General features: G+C 45.1%; 7 protein-coding genes and 1 non-coding gene across 8 annotated transcripts; 5 read left to right on the forward strand and 3 right to left on the reverse strand.

Annotated features, from left to right (window-relative positions):
- Positions 1-263: 263 nt before the first annotated feature.
- HEM3 (hydroxymethylbilane synthase) lies at positions 264-2382 on the forward strand. The gene has a single exon (XM_020215030.1). It carries the CDS (start codon positions 742-744, stop codon positions 1990-1992), a length of 1251 nt encoding a protein of 416 aa, XP_020070699.1. The 5' UTR covers positions 264-741; the 3' UTR covers positions 1993-2382.
- A 50-nt stretch (positions 2383-2432) lies between these two features.
- On the forward strand, positions 2433-3967 carry CWC2 (active spliceosome conformation promoter CWC2). Its single transcript, XM_020215031.1, has one exon. It carries the CDS (start codon positions 2578-2580, stop codon positions 3517-3519), a length of 942 nt encoding a protein of 313 aa, XP_020070700.1. The 5' UTR covers positions 2433-2577; the 3' UTR covers positions 3520-3967.
- Positions 3700-4990, forward strand: CYBJADRAFT_87916 (uncharacterized protein). Its single transcript, XM_020217986.1, has one exon. It carries the CDS (start codon positions 3881-3883, stop codon positions 4919-4921), a length of 1041 nt encoding a protein of 346 aa, XP_020070701.1. The 5' UTR covers positions 3700-3880; the 3' UTR covers positions 4922-4990.
- Positions 4908-7307, reverse strand: PRP28 (mRNA splicing protein PRP28). The gene has a single exon (XM_020215032.1). The coding sequence runs from the start codon at positions 6862-6864 to the stop codon at positions 4960-4962; it is 1905 nt and encodes a 634-aa protein (XP_020070702.1). The 5' UTR covers positions 6865-7307; the 3' UTR covers positions 4908-4959.
- On the forward strand, positions 7170-9608 carry PEX5 (Pex5p). The gene is made up of 2 exons (XM_020215033.1): positions 7170-7734; positions 7800-9608. The coding sequence occupies exons 1-2, from the start codon at positions 7567-7569 to the stop codon at positions 9393-9395; spliced, it is 1764 nt and encodes a 587-aa protein (XP_020070703.1). The 5' UTR covers positions 7170-7566; the 3' UTR covers positions 9396-9608.
- A 1094-nt stretch (positions 9609-10702) lies between these two features.
- On the reverse strand, positions 10703-10773 carry CYBJADRAFT_t97. The gene has a single exon. It is a non-coding gene; the product is annotated as a tRNA-Gly (tRNA).
- A 3072-nt stretch (positions 10774-13845) lies between these two features.
- Positions 13846-14622, forward strand: CYBJADRAFT_127100 (cysteine proteinase; the record flags this gene model as incomplete). The annotated part of the gene is made up of 1 exon (XM_020212677.1): positions 13846-14622. A coding segment is annotated over one exon (777 nt), but the record flags the coding sequence as incomplete, so codon positions are not given.
- A 626-nt stretch (positions 14623-15248) lies between these two features.
- Positions 15249-16115, reverse strand: YHI9 (Yhi9p; the record flags this gene model as incomplete). The annotated part of the gene is made up of 1 exon (XM_020213692.1): positions 15249-16115. The coding sequence occupies one exon, from the start codon at positions 16113-16115 to the stop codon at positions 15249-15251; it is 867 nt and encodes a 288-aa protein (XP_020070705.1).
- Positions 16116-16725: the final 610 nt, after the last annotated feature.

The raw sequence follows: 16725 nt of genomic DNA on the forward strand, positions 1-16725 counted from the left end.
AAAGTTATCAACCTCGGGATTCGTATAAAAGGTGAAGGCCTTGACACAACGGTCAAAAATTATCGATTTGGCTATTCGAATTTGAACTCCAATCGTCTCCGATCGATCCAATTCAAACACCAAAACAATACAATCTTGAAAGGATTTCACCACCTTAACGAAACTCCTTCTTCATAATCACTAATTGCAAACAGCTCCCACCCAGTACTTTGTCTGTTGAAAAAGTTCTGGCCAATCACAGAGGACATTTCGAGTGCTTACGCAAAAAAAACCAAAAAAAAGAAATCTGAGTCCCCCCGTCCTTTTTTGGCATCGCGCGGACTTCAAGCAACAGACGATCAGCCAATTCAAGCCGAGCGAAAAAAAATAAAGAGGACTTTTTGTTTGAAGCAAAAGGAAAAAAAATTCTGAACCTTTTTTCTCCCTCTTGCAACTATTCCCAATTCAAACTGATCCATTGAACTGTTGAAGGCTTAATCTATTGAGTTTCCCCAACTTGTTCACCTTTTGACATCCGTTTTCGTTCCACCACTTTGAATTCCGTGGAGCATTTCCCCCTATATTTTGGAAATCTCTCCCTCCCTCAAAAACTGTGTTTTTTGTTTGTTGTGCCGGTGTTTGGTTCTCGAGCCCATTAATCTCCTTTTTACCGTACTGCTTTGGGGACGTATTTCTTTGACGAACCTACAAACGAAGCAGAGTGATTGAAGTGATTTACACACATATCTACCTTCTTCTACAATGCTTTCATCACCGATTCATCTCGACGCGAACTCACAACACCTCTTGTTCGGAACCCAGGCTGCCTCTACCGCTGCACCTTCACTGAGAAAAATGTCCCATGGTGCAGGCCCAAACTCAAGACCTCCATTATCAACTACAAGTTCCAACTCCTTCATCCTCGATGACGAGGACAGACACCACCAGCATCACACACAGACCAGTTCACGCGACGGGCTGGAGGCCCGCCCAATGAACAAATTTGACATTCCATACGTTCCGGACCAGATTTTCATTGGTGGCCGTAAGTCGCAGTTGGCTGTGGCACAGTCCAACATCGTCAAGGGACTTGTCAAGGAGAACTTCCCAAGTATTACTTGCCCAATCTTGGCCCTCACGACGTTGGGTGATCAAGTTCAAAATAAACCGCTCTATTCGTTTGGAGGAAAGTCGCTCTGGACTAAGGAGCTTGAGATTCTGCTGCTGGAAGGAATTGGCGATTTCCACAAGTTGGACTTGATTGTGCACTCTTTGAAGGACATGCCAACGAACCTGCCTGATGAATTTGAGCTTGGATGCGTTGTCAAAAGAGAGGACCCAAGTGACGCTGTTTGTATGTCAAAGGGTTCCCAATACACAAAATTGGATGAGCTGCCAAAGGGTTCTGTCGTTGGTACTTCATCTGTTAGAAGATCTGCACAACTGAAAAGACACTACCCACACTTGGTGTTTGAGAGTGTCCGTGGTAACTTACAGACAAGACTCAGAAAGTTGGATGATCCAGAAACGCCTTTCAAATGTATTATCCTTGCAACCGCCGGCTTGGTTAGAATGGGGCTGGAGCATAGAATAACACAACGTTTGGACTCAAACATCATGTACCACGCTGTGGGTCAAGGTGCTCTTGGTATCGAAATCAGAAAAGGTGACGCCCTTATGAAGTCGATTCTCGAAACCATTGAAGATAAGAATGCCACTGTGTGTTGTCTTGCTGAGAGAGCAGTGATGAGAACTTTGGAAGGTGGATGTTCTGTTCCAATCGGAGTTTCTTCATTCTTCAACGAAGAGACCAAGTTGCTTCGTTTGAAGGCAGTTGTCATATCAGTGGATGGTACTCAATATGTTGAGAATGAAATTACCAGACCAATTGAGGATTACAGAGCTGATTCCGAGGCTGTTGGTGTTGAGCTCGCTAATATGTTGAAAGCACAAGGTGCTAAGGCAATCCTTGACGAGATTGACTTTCAAAAGATTAACGAGAAGGATGAATGAATAACGAAATTACAGTACATTAGATGAATCTCAACGACTCAACTTTGAAACGCATTTGCAACGAACTTTTTTTGGACTAAAGTTTATCAGACATATACACACACTTTGTTCAACACGCCACATCAAGAGGTGAGAACAAAGGTGTCTTACTCTGTTTTCTATTCGATCTTGCCTCCACTACTTTGCATGGTTTGTTACAAGTGCCTGTCTCTCCTTTTGATGACTCCGTTTCCTTTTTGTTCAAACTTGTACATAATGGGAGAGAGGAAATGGGCATCACAACATCGGGACGGCAACCTACGATATACCACGAAACCATATCAAACAGTGGGCTTTCTTTGTATACTAGTTTAATAAGGAAAAAAAGGATATTCTCTACTTCAATCAAGGCTAGTCCTCCATATAATCATCCAAAAAGGAGTACGTAATTTTATGTACATGTCTCTGCCCGTTGTAGTTTTGCCCTTCGTGATGAAATTTTTGTTGATAAAATTTTGCTGTGCTTGGAGAAGGCGAGGCATCGAGATTAGTGAAGAGGTGATAAATACACACAGAGCGCTTAACGGTACAACCGGCGGCTAAACAATGTCACAGATAAAAGGAAAGCCAGCAAGGGTACAGGTTGATCCTAATGAATTTGAGGAGGAGCAGCCACCTCAAACAGGTACTGTTTACAACATTTGGTATAACAAATGGAGTGGAGGTGGTAACAACCATGTTTTGGTGAAGTCCAAGTATAAACTGGACGTTGAAAGAGACAGCGGTTATACGAGGGCCGACAAGACGCAGGGTACGGGTTATTTCTGCTTATTCTTTGCGAAGGGGATGTGCTCCAAGGGTAAGAAGTGTGAATATCTGCATCGCATACCCAGAGACGATGATGTCTTCCCCTTAACTGTGGACTGCTTTGGCCGTGAAAAGTTTAGTGAAAACCGTGATGACATGGGAGGCATTGGTAGCTTCAACACAGTTAACAAGACTCTGTATATTGGAGGTGTGCTGACTGATCGGAAGGACGTTCAAGACCGCATTAACGGTGAATTTAAACCGTTGGGCAAGATTTCCAAGATCAACGTCATCTCCGGGAAGAACTGTGCCTTTGTCACTTTCAAGAGTGAGAGCAACGCTCAGTTTGCCAAAGAAGCGATGAATGGACAGAGTCTATACGGTACTGATATACTGAGTGTCAAATGGGCACACGAAGATCCGAACCCTGAGGCCATACGACAAAAGAAGAGAACAATCGAGCAGGAGACTCAGCAGGTTGTCCTGCAGTTATTGGATAAGTACAAGAGACAAAGACAGGATGACGGTCCTCATGTCGAAGAGCCTGAAGAGCCCGAACCTGTACAAGTGGTACAGCAGCTTAAGCAGATCGAGGATACAAAGCCAACCACAACTTCAAACACCAACGGCATACTCAGTGGAGTTTCCTTGGAGCTCCTGAAGCGACTTCCACAGCCAAAGCCCACGGATCGGAAGAGCCTGGTGAACGCATATGAAAGTAGCGATGACGATGACGATTAGAACGCCCAATGTTATGATGCAATCCCTGTACACTCTTATAACAGTAGCTACACGCTGAACAACGACGGCCAGCATATGTTTGAGACTCAGTCCTACGCCACGCTTCAGCCCAGCTACAACCAGTAGCTGTGACATGTTGATGAAAGCCCTCTGCGGATCGAACCTTGCCGTGGCATTTTTATGTGTCAAACAGGCTGCGCAAGCAGCAAAGGGGGCAGAAAAACAAAAACAACAACAACAACAGTAGGCCCACGTTGATAAGAAGTTTCGCTCTGTTTCTCTCCCTTGTTTGCTCTGTACAATTGCATCACGCCGTTGCTGGTCAACCGCTTCACCAAGTACACCGAGCACAACAACGGGAATGCACCTGGTGAAGAGGTCCTTAACCACCTACTCAAAGGACTACAGCGCGCTTGCGCGTAGTTATGAGCTGACACAATCTGTCACCAAGATCCTGCGTACAAGGGACTCAAGGCTCTCACAAACGAGCTCTTTCCAGTACGCGCTTGATAACTTCCGGTCCAACGCAGATGGGTTCTTCTGCTCCAATCAGGACGTCCTGTCCGGCCCGCGCGCTGTTGTTGCCCAAGGTTTGGTGCTCTCTGATAAGGCCATTGTGATCTCTTTAGACACAGGTGGTGATGTCCATGAAACAACCGATGTAGGGTTCTGTATCTATGACAAGTCGAGGAACTCTGTGTACAAGATCCAGCTGGATATCAAGGGCCGGAAGCTATCGAGAAAGTCAGGTATCATGGATAACTTGCTGGCGGTTCCTCTGAAGGTATCGCCAACACAGGCACAGGTGTTCATAACAAGGCTCTTTGGACATTACACACAGCTGATGAAAGGAGATCACGACGTGTGTCTTGTTGGACACAACCTGGAACGTGATTTGAAGTCTTTGATGACTTTGAACGTCAACGTGCCTAGGGCTCTGCAAAAAGTCGACACTGATATCCTATGCAGACAGTTTTTATTCCCCAAAGGTTTGAATCTGGGGAAATTGGCCAGAGAGTTGAATGTCCAGGAGACAAAACCATTCCATCCTTCCGTTAACGACGCATACTACACCATCCAGGTACTTCTCAAGCTTTTAAGCGGGACCGAGTGTGATATACCTTTTGAAAACTTGAAGCTATCACACGAGGAATACCACAAGAAGCTACACAGAAACTTGGATCAATTCGAGGCAATGCTGCAAATACGCAGTTTGGTCAAAGACGTCACCGGGTTCCACGATGAAAAGACGGTGGACCAGGTGATAAAGTTCATGTGCAATGGCTCAAAGAGACCAAGAGACTTTGACATGAAGACCGTCATGCCGAGAATTTACAAAGCACTTCGCAAGATGGAAAGAAGTGTTACTAACCCATGCAAGAATATTCCAAAGACGATATAGATTGTTGTTGTTGTTATACACCTTTATAAACAATATATTCAAACAATGGCTTGTAATCCTTCCTCCAGTCGTTTGAACTCGCTTGGAATCTTGTTGCCGCTTTTTTGCAGGAGCCTTTTCAACTCTGGATACACAGCTTTATCGTAATCCTCTGTTAAGAATGTGATACTTGTACCGTAGTTCCCTGCTCTTCCTGTTCTTCCAATTCTATGGATATACTCGTCACATTTCTTAGTCATTTGGTAATTGACTACAAGAGAGACGTTGTTGATATCAATACCACGACTTGCCACGCTTGTTGCAACCAATACATCTGCACGGCCATCTTTCAGCTGTTTCAGCGCAAGCTCTCTCTGATCTTGACTCTTTGAACCGTGAATCATTGTAACTCTAACACCTCTTGATTGCAAATGTTTAAACAACTGCTCACCGGTTTCCTTGTAATTAACGAACACGATAATTGGAGGCTTAAACTCGTGAGACGTAACAATCCTCTCCAGTCTTTTGACCTTCTTATTCTCCTCATCTTTCCCAAAGAATTCAAACCTTTGTGTGATTCTCTCGTTAACCACAACGTCTCTCGAAGATGCTGAACCAATATTCACAATTGCTGGTGATTTGACGTATTCTCTGGACAACTTCTCCACCTCATTGGTCAAAGTTGCCGTGAACATCATGTTCTGACGTTCACCGTCGGTCATGAAAGTTTTGATCTTCTCAACTTGCTCACCAAAGTTCATCTCGATCATTTTATCACTTTCATCCAATACCAGGAATTTGACCTGGTTCAGCACCAAATAATGACTTTCAAGACAATCTATAAGTCGTCCAGGGGTAGCGATGACGATTTCGATGTTCTTGTTTTGCAGATCTAGAATATCCCTCTCTATTAATTTACCACCGACCAACGATACCGTATCGATCATTGGAAGGAATCTTAGGAATTTGTTCAGCTCAATTTCGATCTGTTGTGCCAATTCTCTTGTTGGGACGAGAATGAGGCCATAAGGACCATCATTCTTAGTAACTTCGTTGAGCCGTGCTAGTTTCAGCACTTTTGAAAGCATTGGTAATAGAAAGGCCAATGTCTTACCGGAACCAGTCTCTGCGACACCTATAATATCTCTCTTTTGCAATGCAATTGGTATCGCAGCCCTCTGAATGGGAGTTGGCTCTTTATATCCCAAGTTTTGGATAATCTTCAACAGGTCAGGCACGATATCGGACTCTGTCCATGATCTAAGAGGATTTGGTAGATTCGTACCTCTTGTGATTATTTCGAAATCCTCCTTCATTATTCTCCAATCTCTAGTCTTCATCTCAGAAAGTGGCTTTCGTGACCAGTGGACATCATCCAAGCCTTTATCTAGCAGTGCACTGTTAAAGCTGACATCTACTGGCTGAATTCCATACTCCTGTACTAGACCGAGATTTGTCGTATCGTCTTCATCTCTCCATTCAAAATTGAACTTGCTTGTTCTTCCATTGACCGCTTTCTTGGTCTCTTGCCTTGTTCTCTTCGACTGAACATCAGCCTCCTTCAGTCGTAAAGGTCTCTTCTTACTGTCCATCTCTCCTTCTTTCCTCTTTCTCTCGGCTTCCGCTAATTTTTTCCTTTCACTCTCCCGTCTCTGTTCGAGCTCGAGTTGTTCTCTCTCTCTCTTTGATAGAAACTTGGGTGCATTCAGTTCAACCTCTTCCCTTTTCCTCGATAATAACTCACGAAGTGATACAACTTCCTTTTGCTGCTGGTGATGACCTCCTCCACCACCGGTGATTGTGTCTAGATCCTCGTCCATTGAGTTGGAGGGCTCAAATCTCAATGGTTCATCGTTTAGCTTCTCGACCCTCTTCTGCTCCAGAACCTGTTGTCTTCTCCGTTCCAGAGCCAGCTGTTGCCTCTCTTTTTTGGACAGTCTCTTTGTATCGCTTGAAGAGAGCATTGTTAACGTGTTCCAATCGGTCTATGTGCCGTCTGAAAGGGTGCGATGTTGACAGTTGAGCTGTAATGTGTCTCTCTGTCTGTTCTCTTATAAAATTTTGATGGACTATTGAGGACTAAGCGAGTCCCATTTCGAGACCACAAAGTCTCAAAAGTCTCAGAACTTTTTAGTCTCCAAAGTCCCGTGCCATGAGTGCACGCACCAACATCTGAAAACACTCCACGCAATGACCTTCCGCATTAGTCAATACACACAGCTTCACACCCGTCAATTGCGCCCAGGAGCCTTACCACACACAACCACTCTGTACCTCTCATACAACACCATCGTCACCTTTCTGATCAGACATTAACCCATCGTTAAAAGCATCTAAATCGTGGCTAATTCAGCCAAACCAGCAAATCACACCACCTCACACCTGGACACCAAACAGACTCCCCCAGACCCCCAGGCCTCCCCCCCCACACAGAATTTCAAACCTCGGCACTATAAAACATTTCCTTATCGGCGTACATCTGTTTTCCTATTGTTGGTGTACGGATGTCCACTCTTTTCCCTCAATTTTGCTCGTTTTCGCCCTTCCACCGTTTGGCCGGGGCCATTGTACAACGCTTTTGATTCCTTCCGCCACGACCAGGATCACTTGCCACCACGACCAGACTGCGAGTAAAGAAGAGGCCCATATTCAACAGATCACACAGGATGTCTATGTTTGGAGGAGGAGCTGAGTGCTCAACAGCAAGAAACCCGCTTGCGCAGTTCAACAAGCATACCCAGGAGGACCGCTCTCTCCAGAGACCTGGGATACAACACCAGTCGTCTCAGCAGAGCATGAGAGAAGAACACCGAATGAACCAGATGGACCAGCAAGTATGTGCTTCCTTTGGCTATGCCTCAGTGTGCTTTGTACTAACACGTGAACACCACATCAATAGCGTATGAACCAGTTCGTCAAGCCACATGATAACTTCAACTTCCAGCCAATGCAGCAGGAACTCCATCAGATGGCACAGCGTCAACCACAGATGAACATGCAGAACAAGCAGTGGGCGTCTGAGTTCCAACCAGACGCTGCTGCTCTGAGATCAAGCGGCTCTGCCTGGTCCTCAGAGTTCAAAACCTCTTCTCCATCACCAATTGCTGCTAACGCACAGATGGCCTCAACTCTACAGCAGCAGCACCAACCGCTGATGAGTGGTGGGAACGTTCTCATGGGCTCAAGACTCGGGTATCAACCGATGTTCCAAGGCTACGCTGGCGCTGGTATGCAGACAGCTATGAGACCTCTGAGTAGCACCGTCACAGCGGGAAATGTCACCACAGAGAACCAAGAACAATGGGAATCGCAATTCCAAGAGATTGATGACCAACTGACTAAGCAGGAGGGTAAACAGGCAGAAGAAGAAGAGTTACTGGATGCGCAGAAGACAGAGGCTGAGGATGAAATAGTCATCGATGACAAGTTCCAGGCCAACTTTGACGAGGTGTGGGATGCGATTCATCAACAAGACGATGATCTCATTGGACAAGAACCCTCTTGGGAAAAGGACTTTGCCACGTATGCACAAAATAGGGCAAACTTTGGCCAGTACAACTTTGAACAGACAAACCAGTTCCGTCATTCTCCAAACGCGTACGAAATTGGTTGTACGTTGATGGATCAAGGAGCCAAGTTGTCAGAGGCTGCTTTGGCATTTGAAGCTGCCGTACAGGAGAATCCAAAACACATAGATGCGTGGTTGAAACTTGGTGAAGTTCAGACTCAAAATGAGAAGGAAATTGCTGGATTAACTGCACTGGAAACTTGTCTAAAGTTAGATCCAAAGAACTTGGATGCACTGATGACTTTGGCAGTTTCCTATATCAATGAAGGCTATGATAATGCTGCATTTGCAACTCTGGAACGCTGGATTGAAACAAAATATCCTCAGATTTCTGAACGTGCACGTACTACTAACCCAAAGATCAACGATGAGGATCGCTACTCCTTGCACAAACGTGTCACTGAGCTCTTCTTGCAAGCAGCACAACTTTCACCAATGGGTGCCAACATCGATGCAGATGTTCAAATGGGATTAGGAGTGCTGTTCTACGCAAATGACGATTTTGAAAAGACTATTGACTGTTTCAAGGCTGCTTTGGCAGTTCGTCCAGACGATGCTTTGCTTTGGAACAGATTAGGTGCGTCATTAGCCAACTCTAGCAGATCAGAAGAGGCGATAGAGGCGTACCATAGGGCATTACAGCTCAAACCCAGCTTTGTCCGTGCACGTTACAACTTGGGGGTTTCATCGATCAACATTGGTTGTTACAAAGAAGCTGCAGAGCATTTGCTCGCTGCACTTTCGATGCATAACGTGGAAGGACTTGACCCTTCAGATTTGAAAAGATATACATCAGTGGCAAACCAGAGTACCAGTATTATGGAGACATTGAAGAGGGCTTTTATTGCCATGGACAGAAGAGACTTACTGGAGAAGATAAGACCAGGTATGGACCTGAACCAATTCAGAGGTGAGTTCACATTCTAGGGGGTGAGATATTTTTTATAATGGATAGTATAAATACTCAATGAAGGTGCTTTTATTTGGTATTCCTCATGCTATATAGTCTTCGACGCTGCTGGATCTCAGATAATGATTATATGGTGACCGGGTTATAATGCCATGGGAGGAACGTTCATCTTTACATCAGAGTATTATCATTCGAGATCGAATGAAGATAGATATAATACAATAAATTGCATCAATGCCAACATTGGTTGTCTACTTTCAGCCTCAAGTATGCATCTTCATGTCCTCACAATACGCCTCTTGGAAGAGTAATTCCCGATTCGGAACAATGGTTAGACAATTCTCAGCTGTGATTGCTATGTTCTAACTTGTTGAAAGAGGCCTGTGATTGTATTTTTGGGAAATATGCTGTATTAGTTGTTATGGTGATGAAATTAATGGATTTTACAATAAAATATGCTATAAATTTGACTATGGTGATGGAATAGATTACGTATTAAATTTTATAATATTTTTAGGAGTTATAATTCTTAGAGGACAGTTCAAAAATTGATTTGATATTTAGCAGAAAATCACCAAATCGATGTAAAATCCATAATTCTCGAGAGAATCAATACCGAACTTGTTAATAAAATGAACCATTACAACCAAAGAGCAATCAACATAACGAAGTTTCCTTGATTCAGAGAAGTACTCGTGGTGTCAGGGTGTCAGTGTGAATATGCATGATGTCTGGATGAAGATGCAAGGGCGACCGCGTAGTGCATCACTGGACTTATAAGATAACGGCCAGTACACACAGGGTGCAAGTCCCGTAGCGTGTATTGCATGCTTTTGGTTATGGACATAGAAGGTCACTGGTAGATGTCATTTAGAATTCAATTGCAAACACTCAGGGCTCATCACAGATCAATTATTTGGATTCAAGAAGCTCAGAAAGATGCAGAGTCATAGACATGTCAAACTAGTCATAGAGTCCGCGATAGACAGAGGGTTGAGTTTTCCATATATCTATAATTATATTGTAGGTGTTGAGTTTGGATAACAACTTCAACGCGTGTAGCCTTTTCAAACCCCTTTAATGATTGTGGTGGTATATGTCAGCACCGTTGAAGGTTCAACCGGGAGAGAAGTCTCTGCCGTCCACATTGAACATCACGCAATGTCGATTAGGAGTGAAAGAAGCAATTGCATTTCTTTCCCCTTGACTTAAGATCAAATAAGTATCTTGGACAAACAATTGAAACTTGCTTCCAGCGTAAACATAGTGTAGTTGAAATGCTACCATATTACACCGCTAAATTCTTACATGCAAAAAAAATAAATGCGCGAGCCCGGAGTCGAACCGGGGGCTCCAAGATGGCAACTTGGAATTTTACCGCTAAACCACTCGCGCTTTTGTTGAAAACGGTAACTTCACGGTTTGCTATTTTGAGTAAGAGCTAAATGGAACAGACAATTTGGCTGAGGGAAGCGCCTCTGACTGGAGTTGACACAGCTTGAGCCTGTTAACGATAGAATACCCAGCAGAATCAGCAGACATAGAACGCGAGAAAGTTGACTGAATCCCTTATATCACTAAAGGTAGGCTCCAATGTGTGGAACCCACAACTGTGGAGACCGTGTTGGCCTATACTGTTAACCGCAATTACAAATATCAAACCAGGCTTTGCAAAGGTATTTAGCCGGGCGAGAGATTACAAGGCGCGTATATGTGGATGTACCGTGGCAACACCTCCACAACTACCGCATCTGGAGATAACCGTTCACTCTCCGTGATATTCAGACCCTCAAGCGGTGTATTTCCATCCGATTATACCTTTTGCATCTGATGGACGCAGCACTGCTGGCAGTACGGAGAGATCCATCACTCTCAGCGTGCGAACAGATCCTTTAAAAGGCATTCAAAAGCTGTGAAATGCGTCCTTGGAGCAATATTGCTTTCACTGCCTGGGTTTGCGAGAGATATCGGTGCGGGTGACGGCGGGAGAAGGCAGATTCTCTACATTGAACATAGCCGACAAACAAGTGTCGCTGAACGGTTAATGGTGCATAATGACGACATAGTTCAGTCTCTACAGCCAAAGACATCAATGGTTAGATCTCCGAGTCATCAATTGTGTGACAAGTTTGCACATATAGCAATGAAATCTCACGTTTTGTAAGCCAATGGTTTGCTTGCATTGAACAGCCATGCGCACTTCTGCCAATACCATCCCGTAGGAGGGGGTTGATGTTATGTGCCCAAAGTGGTTTATCTCTACAATGGATCGAACATGGCACTGTTGGCCCCCCTGTGCGTCACTGTATTTCTCCTCGTTGTAAAGTTCGCAACTGTAATACAGCTAGCTCTGAACAGTTGTGTCTAATTGGCAAGGTTGAGCCAAGTGGACAAAACCGTTAAGCAACGTTTGGGCCTTGGAATGCTTAGACAGCAAAACGGAAAAGACTGAATAGTGCTCACCAGGAGTACTTCCACTCAGATTCAAACACCGAGACCACTAAGGATCAGAGCTCAAGCCTACCACATGATCCAAGCTCGCCGGTTTCTTCTGTTGGAGTGGCACCGGGATAACTGTTGCGCTTATGACGCACCGCTGCGTCTGTTGGTATCAAAAACGCAGCAGAATCAACTGCGCCAGGAGTGTATAGGGCTTTGTCTATATTACACCATATGCATTCAAATTCGACGAATTGGTTGAAATGTGACGCTACATGACATTGGCCAGACGTGCCAATTCACACCAGTCTTTGCAAAGAGCGCACAGATCATCTGGTTACGGGTGTGTAGACATATAGTCTTAAACAGCGGGCTGCGCTGTTCCACAACCACTCTGTCCATACTGGGCACTCACAGAGATCCACCTCTGACAGCTAAAGTATCACAGCATACGAGAACAAATTTCACATTGAACGCACCTCAAATCCCAACCCAGCTCCTCAAATTTCGCATAGCAAAACCAATTGCACATCAATTCATACTCCCCTCTTAAAAACCCACCTCTAAACGGATGAGGCCGTCTCCTCTGAAGGCTTTTTTTTGTTGGAGAGATGCACAGAGTGCAGAAGAGAAAAATTCCGAACGAAAATTCGCCCCAATGCTGCTGCCTCTGCTGTTTTTCCCCTTCCTGCGCTATTAGCCTATTTTTTCCTGTCCTTTTGAAAATCACCTCCACTACTGTGAGAGTGATTTTTCTTCTCTTAAACTGTAGCTGTGTGTTCAATTGAGCGTGTGGAAAGCAGCGTGAGGTCGAGAACGTCGAGGTGTTACACCAAAAGTGAGTGGAACAATTGACTGAACAGGGAGCCACGACCGAGTTTCTAATCTCTGAAGTGGGAAGGTTTGAGCCCGAGGAATATTTCAACATCGGGACTGAGACCCAATTGTGGTGGCCACGATTGAAAAGCGTAGCTGGGAAGGAGAGGTGAAGCCAGGACTACGGAAGAGACCTGCTCGGACAGGGACGTAATTGGCAACAGAGAGAACACACGAGGAGGAAGCAACCTCGAGCGCAGAGCAGACTCTCACATTGGATTGGTGGATCCGACAATGTCTCTCAAGAAGTGGTTAGGTTCATCGGACGATAAGGGTGTATCGACACCGAGCCAGACCACCGCCATGACGACGAACACGACGACAGCGATACTGCCGGGAACGCTTCAGGCACCGAGCCAGGCCCAGCGAGAGGGACCAACGAATAATGAAACGACGGGCGGTTCAGCGACGGGACGTAGCGGTTCCACAGAGGTTTCGTCGTCGTTCTCAGGGGATGCTGATGATACTCCAAGGACACAGCCGAACTCGCTGACGAACAACTTGAAAGAGCTAAGCGTCCTGGACCCCGAGCTGCCGTTTGGTGATGGATCACAGAAGATCTTTGGGCTCGAGAACTTTGGAAACACGTGCTATTGCAACTCGATACTACAGTGCCTGTACTATACCCGTGAGTTCAGGTTGCAACTGTTGAGGAACCCACCGAGGGATGCTTCACAGCCCTTGGAGAGGCGGAAGGTTATGGAAGGGTTGAAGCCTCACCATATTGCGCATGAACAGAGCACACAACAGCCCCAACATCAGCCAGAGACGGAGAAGAAGGACTTAAAGAACAAGACGTCGTTGGCTAGAAGAACGTCGAGTTTCTTTGGCCGTCGGAAGAGCCCCATTGAGGATGAGAATGGCGAAGCTAACGATAACAACAACAACAGCAGCAGCGCTGCGAATGGTAGTGCTACAGCACAAGGAACTACCACCGGAACAGGAACCAATTCCAACACTACGAACACCGTTATTACAATACCAAACATTAGACCCAAGAGCTACAAAGTGATCATCGGACAAGTTGACGACCCCAACGCCACGGTGGAACAAAGAAAGAGAGCCGCACTTGTCAAAGGACCCTTGATAAATTTAGACCATTCTCTGAACAAGAGTGAGTTCCCAGATTCTCTACTTACAGCGTTGAAAGACATGTTTGAGTGTATCAACGAGAACGAGTCCACAGTCGGGGTTGCCCTTCCGTTATACTTTATAGAGACTCTGAAGAGAGAGAACGAACTGTTTAGAAGCGCAATGCATCAGGATGCCCATGAGTTTCTAAACTTCCTCTTGAATGAAGTTATCGAGTCTTTGAACAAGATGCTAAACGTCAAGAAGAATGCAATCCACGATATTTTCCAAGGCTTGTTGACCAATCAAACGAAATGTTTGACTTGTGAGAATATCACAAGCAGAGATGAGACTTTCCTGGACTTGTCTCTCGATCTGACAGATTGTGATGATTTGGAGAGTTGTTTGAAACAGTTCTCCGAAATTGAAATGCTTACTGGAAGCAACAAATTCTACTGTGATAACTGTCATTCGTTACAAGAGGCCCAAAAGAAGATGGGGATCCAGAAATTGCCAAAGACTTTAGCACTCCATTTGAAGAGATTTGAGTACAGTGAGGAACATAAGCGTATGGTTAAGCTGTTCCACAAGATTACATACCCTGCCTATTTCAAATGGGAAAGTGATATTCCGCCGGTAAACCCAAAAGATGGCCTAAAGTTTTATGAGCTGTACGCTGTTGTTGTTCACATCGGTGGTGGCCCACATCATGGTCATTACGTTGCACTAGTGAAGACGCCAACTGAAGGCTGGCTGTTGTTCGATGATGAAATAGTTGAAAAGATTGACCAGGAGTTTGTCCTTAGATTTGTCGGGGGAAACCCAGATTTGGCAACTGCCTATGTGCTGTTCTACAGGGAAATCGACGAGGATAAGTTTGAAGTGTTGAAGAACCAACCAGTAGAGGTGGATAACTTGGAAAGTAAGGTGGCTGCCAATGTCACGGAGACTGATGGGTTCAATTCCAATTTCAGTCTGGATATGAAGGTCGCCCCTGTCAAATCGGAGGAGATTGAATCCGTTTCACCACTGGAGCATTTAAACATCAACAACACCACTATCGACCAAGTCGCTGAACAAACACATGATGATTTGCCCGAGAAGGCAAATGAACACTCTAATAATCACCTTGATGCCCATTCAAATGACCATGCTAATGAACGAGTATCAATGAACTCGAGTCAACATTCCGCGATATCATCTGATAAGGTCAAGTCGAAAGTGTTGGGTAAAAAGTTGAAACCATCACAGACAAGTTCACTACGTTCATCACCTCCTGCTCAGAGTGAAAGAAGCTCGTCATCATCCTCGAGTTTCTGGAGACGTGACTCCAAAGCTGACAAAGCTGAAAAGGATAAGGAAAAGAAAAAGAAAAGAATGAGCATGAGCTTTGGATTTGGTAAAAAGTCCTCTAATAGAGATTGATCTCCTACACCAGTCAATAGAAATTGGACATGGAAACGTGACATTGCTTGAATCCAGAACTACCATTTCCCGTCAACACATGTAATGGCATTCCCACCAACGTAAATGGAGTATCTGTTATCATTGTTTGACTGCTCTTTCACTGTAACCGAAATATGGCCATCCCTACGTAGCTTTCTACCCTGTTTGATGACCAAGTCGCCTTGGAACCCGTACAACTCAGCAAGCAACGATGCATCTGCACCGGCACCACTGCCACACACAGGGTCCTCGACACCAAGGGAGTTCTCAATAAAGAGGTTTCTGGCCTCATAGCTCCCGTCAGGGTACTGGCCAAACAAGCTGTAACCAATGAACCCATTGTTCGAAAGCTTATCAATTTGGCCATAATTAGGAGTGACATTGAGAACGTCCTGTGCTGATGACAGCTCCAAAGTTAACCAATGAGGCCCGTCTTCAACAAGAACGATGGATTTGATCCCATCTCTCTGCATACCAAGAGACTCCGCAACTTCCTCGATCAATGGCTCGTCATCGATAGTGGTATGCTTGTAATAAGGCAGTTTGAACTTGATATTACCAGAAGATTCATCAACAAGTAGTTGGACCAAGCCTGCCCCGCATTGCTGTGTAACTTGACCGTTTCTCGGTCTCACCAGGCCAGCTTCCAGCACAGCATGGCAGCTTCCGATGGTTGGATGTCCTGCGAACGGCAGCTCACGGCCAGTAGTGAAGATTCTCAATTGGTAATCAGCTTCAGGAACAGTTGCGGGCAGAACGAACGTTGTCTCGGAAAGGTTTGTCCAATTGGCAATGGCTTGCATCTCCTCTGTGGAGAGTGTCTCGCCGTTGAAGAAGACAGCCACCGGGTTACCTTTGAACTTCTCAGAGGTGAATACGTCAACCTGTTTGAATAGTTTTGACATTTTACTGGTGGTTTAATGACTCCACTGAATGTGTTTTCTCCTGATGCCAGAAGGCTTACGGTAGCCTCTTTATATAGGCCAACGAATACACATAGGTAGATGCAACTATGAGTAATCTCCGTGAGCAATAGTGATGAGTAATACTGGCGATATGGTCAGTACCGATGCTCGGCGTATTATTTCGTGAGGAGCAGGCGGAGAGGGGCCCTCTTTGAACCCGACAACCGGCACCTTTAGTACTTCATCAGCACTTCCAATCGAGGGTTATAAGGGTTCCACCTATAAACAAGCACTCTCGCTTGAAATCAACGATGAGTCAAGCATATACACAATGTTAAGCCATGCAATGCGTATCAGGGAAGGCACAGCTCTACTAACTTTCACCAGCCACTACTAGCACACGATCTACAAGCCGCCAAAGGACTACTGTTTCTGTAGTTAGCATGTGGTGATAGCATAGGTTGTCGTTATATAAACAACAGGGAGGAATAATGGCGTATACTCAGATTTCTCGGAGTGTATTTGCTGACATAATCACGGGCAATATTACCCAATACGGTAATTACTGCTTAGGGTAACCGGTGTGCCATTTTCGCAGGAAAAAACGACA

This window comes from Cyberlindnera jadinii (genome assembly GCF_001661405.1).
Source record: "Cyberlindnera jadinii NRRL Y-1542 unplaced genomic scaffold CYBJAscaffold_6, whole genome shotgun sequence".
NCBI lineage: Eukaryota > Fungi > Ascomycota > Saccharomycetes > Phaffomycetales > Wickerhamomycetaceae > Williopsis > Williopsis jadinii.

Bases quoted from the DNA above. Each gene is read 5' to 3' on its own strand.
- HEM3 (XM_020215030.1), top strand. From the start codon at position 742: ATGCTTTCATCACCGATTCATCTCGACGCGAACTCACAACACCTCTTG.
- CWC2 (XM_020215031.1), top strand. From the start codon at position 2,578: ATGTCACAGATAAAAGGAAAGCCAGCAAGGGTACAGGTTGATCCTAAT.
- CYBJADRAFT_87916 (XM_020217986.1), top strand. From the start codon at position 3,881: ATGCACCTGGTGAAGAGGTCCTTAACCACCTACTCAAAGGACTACAGC.
- PRP28 (XM_020215032.1), bottom strand. From the start codon at position 6,864: ATGCTCTCTTCAAGCGATACAAAGAGACTGTCCAAAAAAGAGAGGCAA.
- PEX5 (XM_020215033.1), top strand. From the start codon at position 7,567: ATGTCTATGTTTGGAGGAGGAGCTGAGTGCTCAACAGCAAGAAACCCG. The intron at 7,735-7,799 runs GTATGTGCTTCC...CCACATCAATAG, and splicing joins TGAACCAGATGGACCAGCAA to CGTATGAACCAGTTCGTCAA.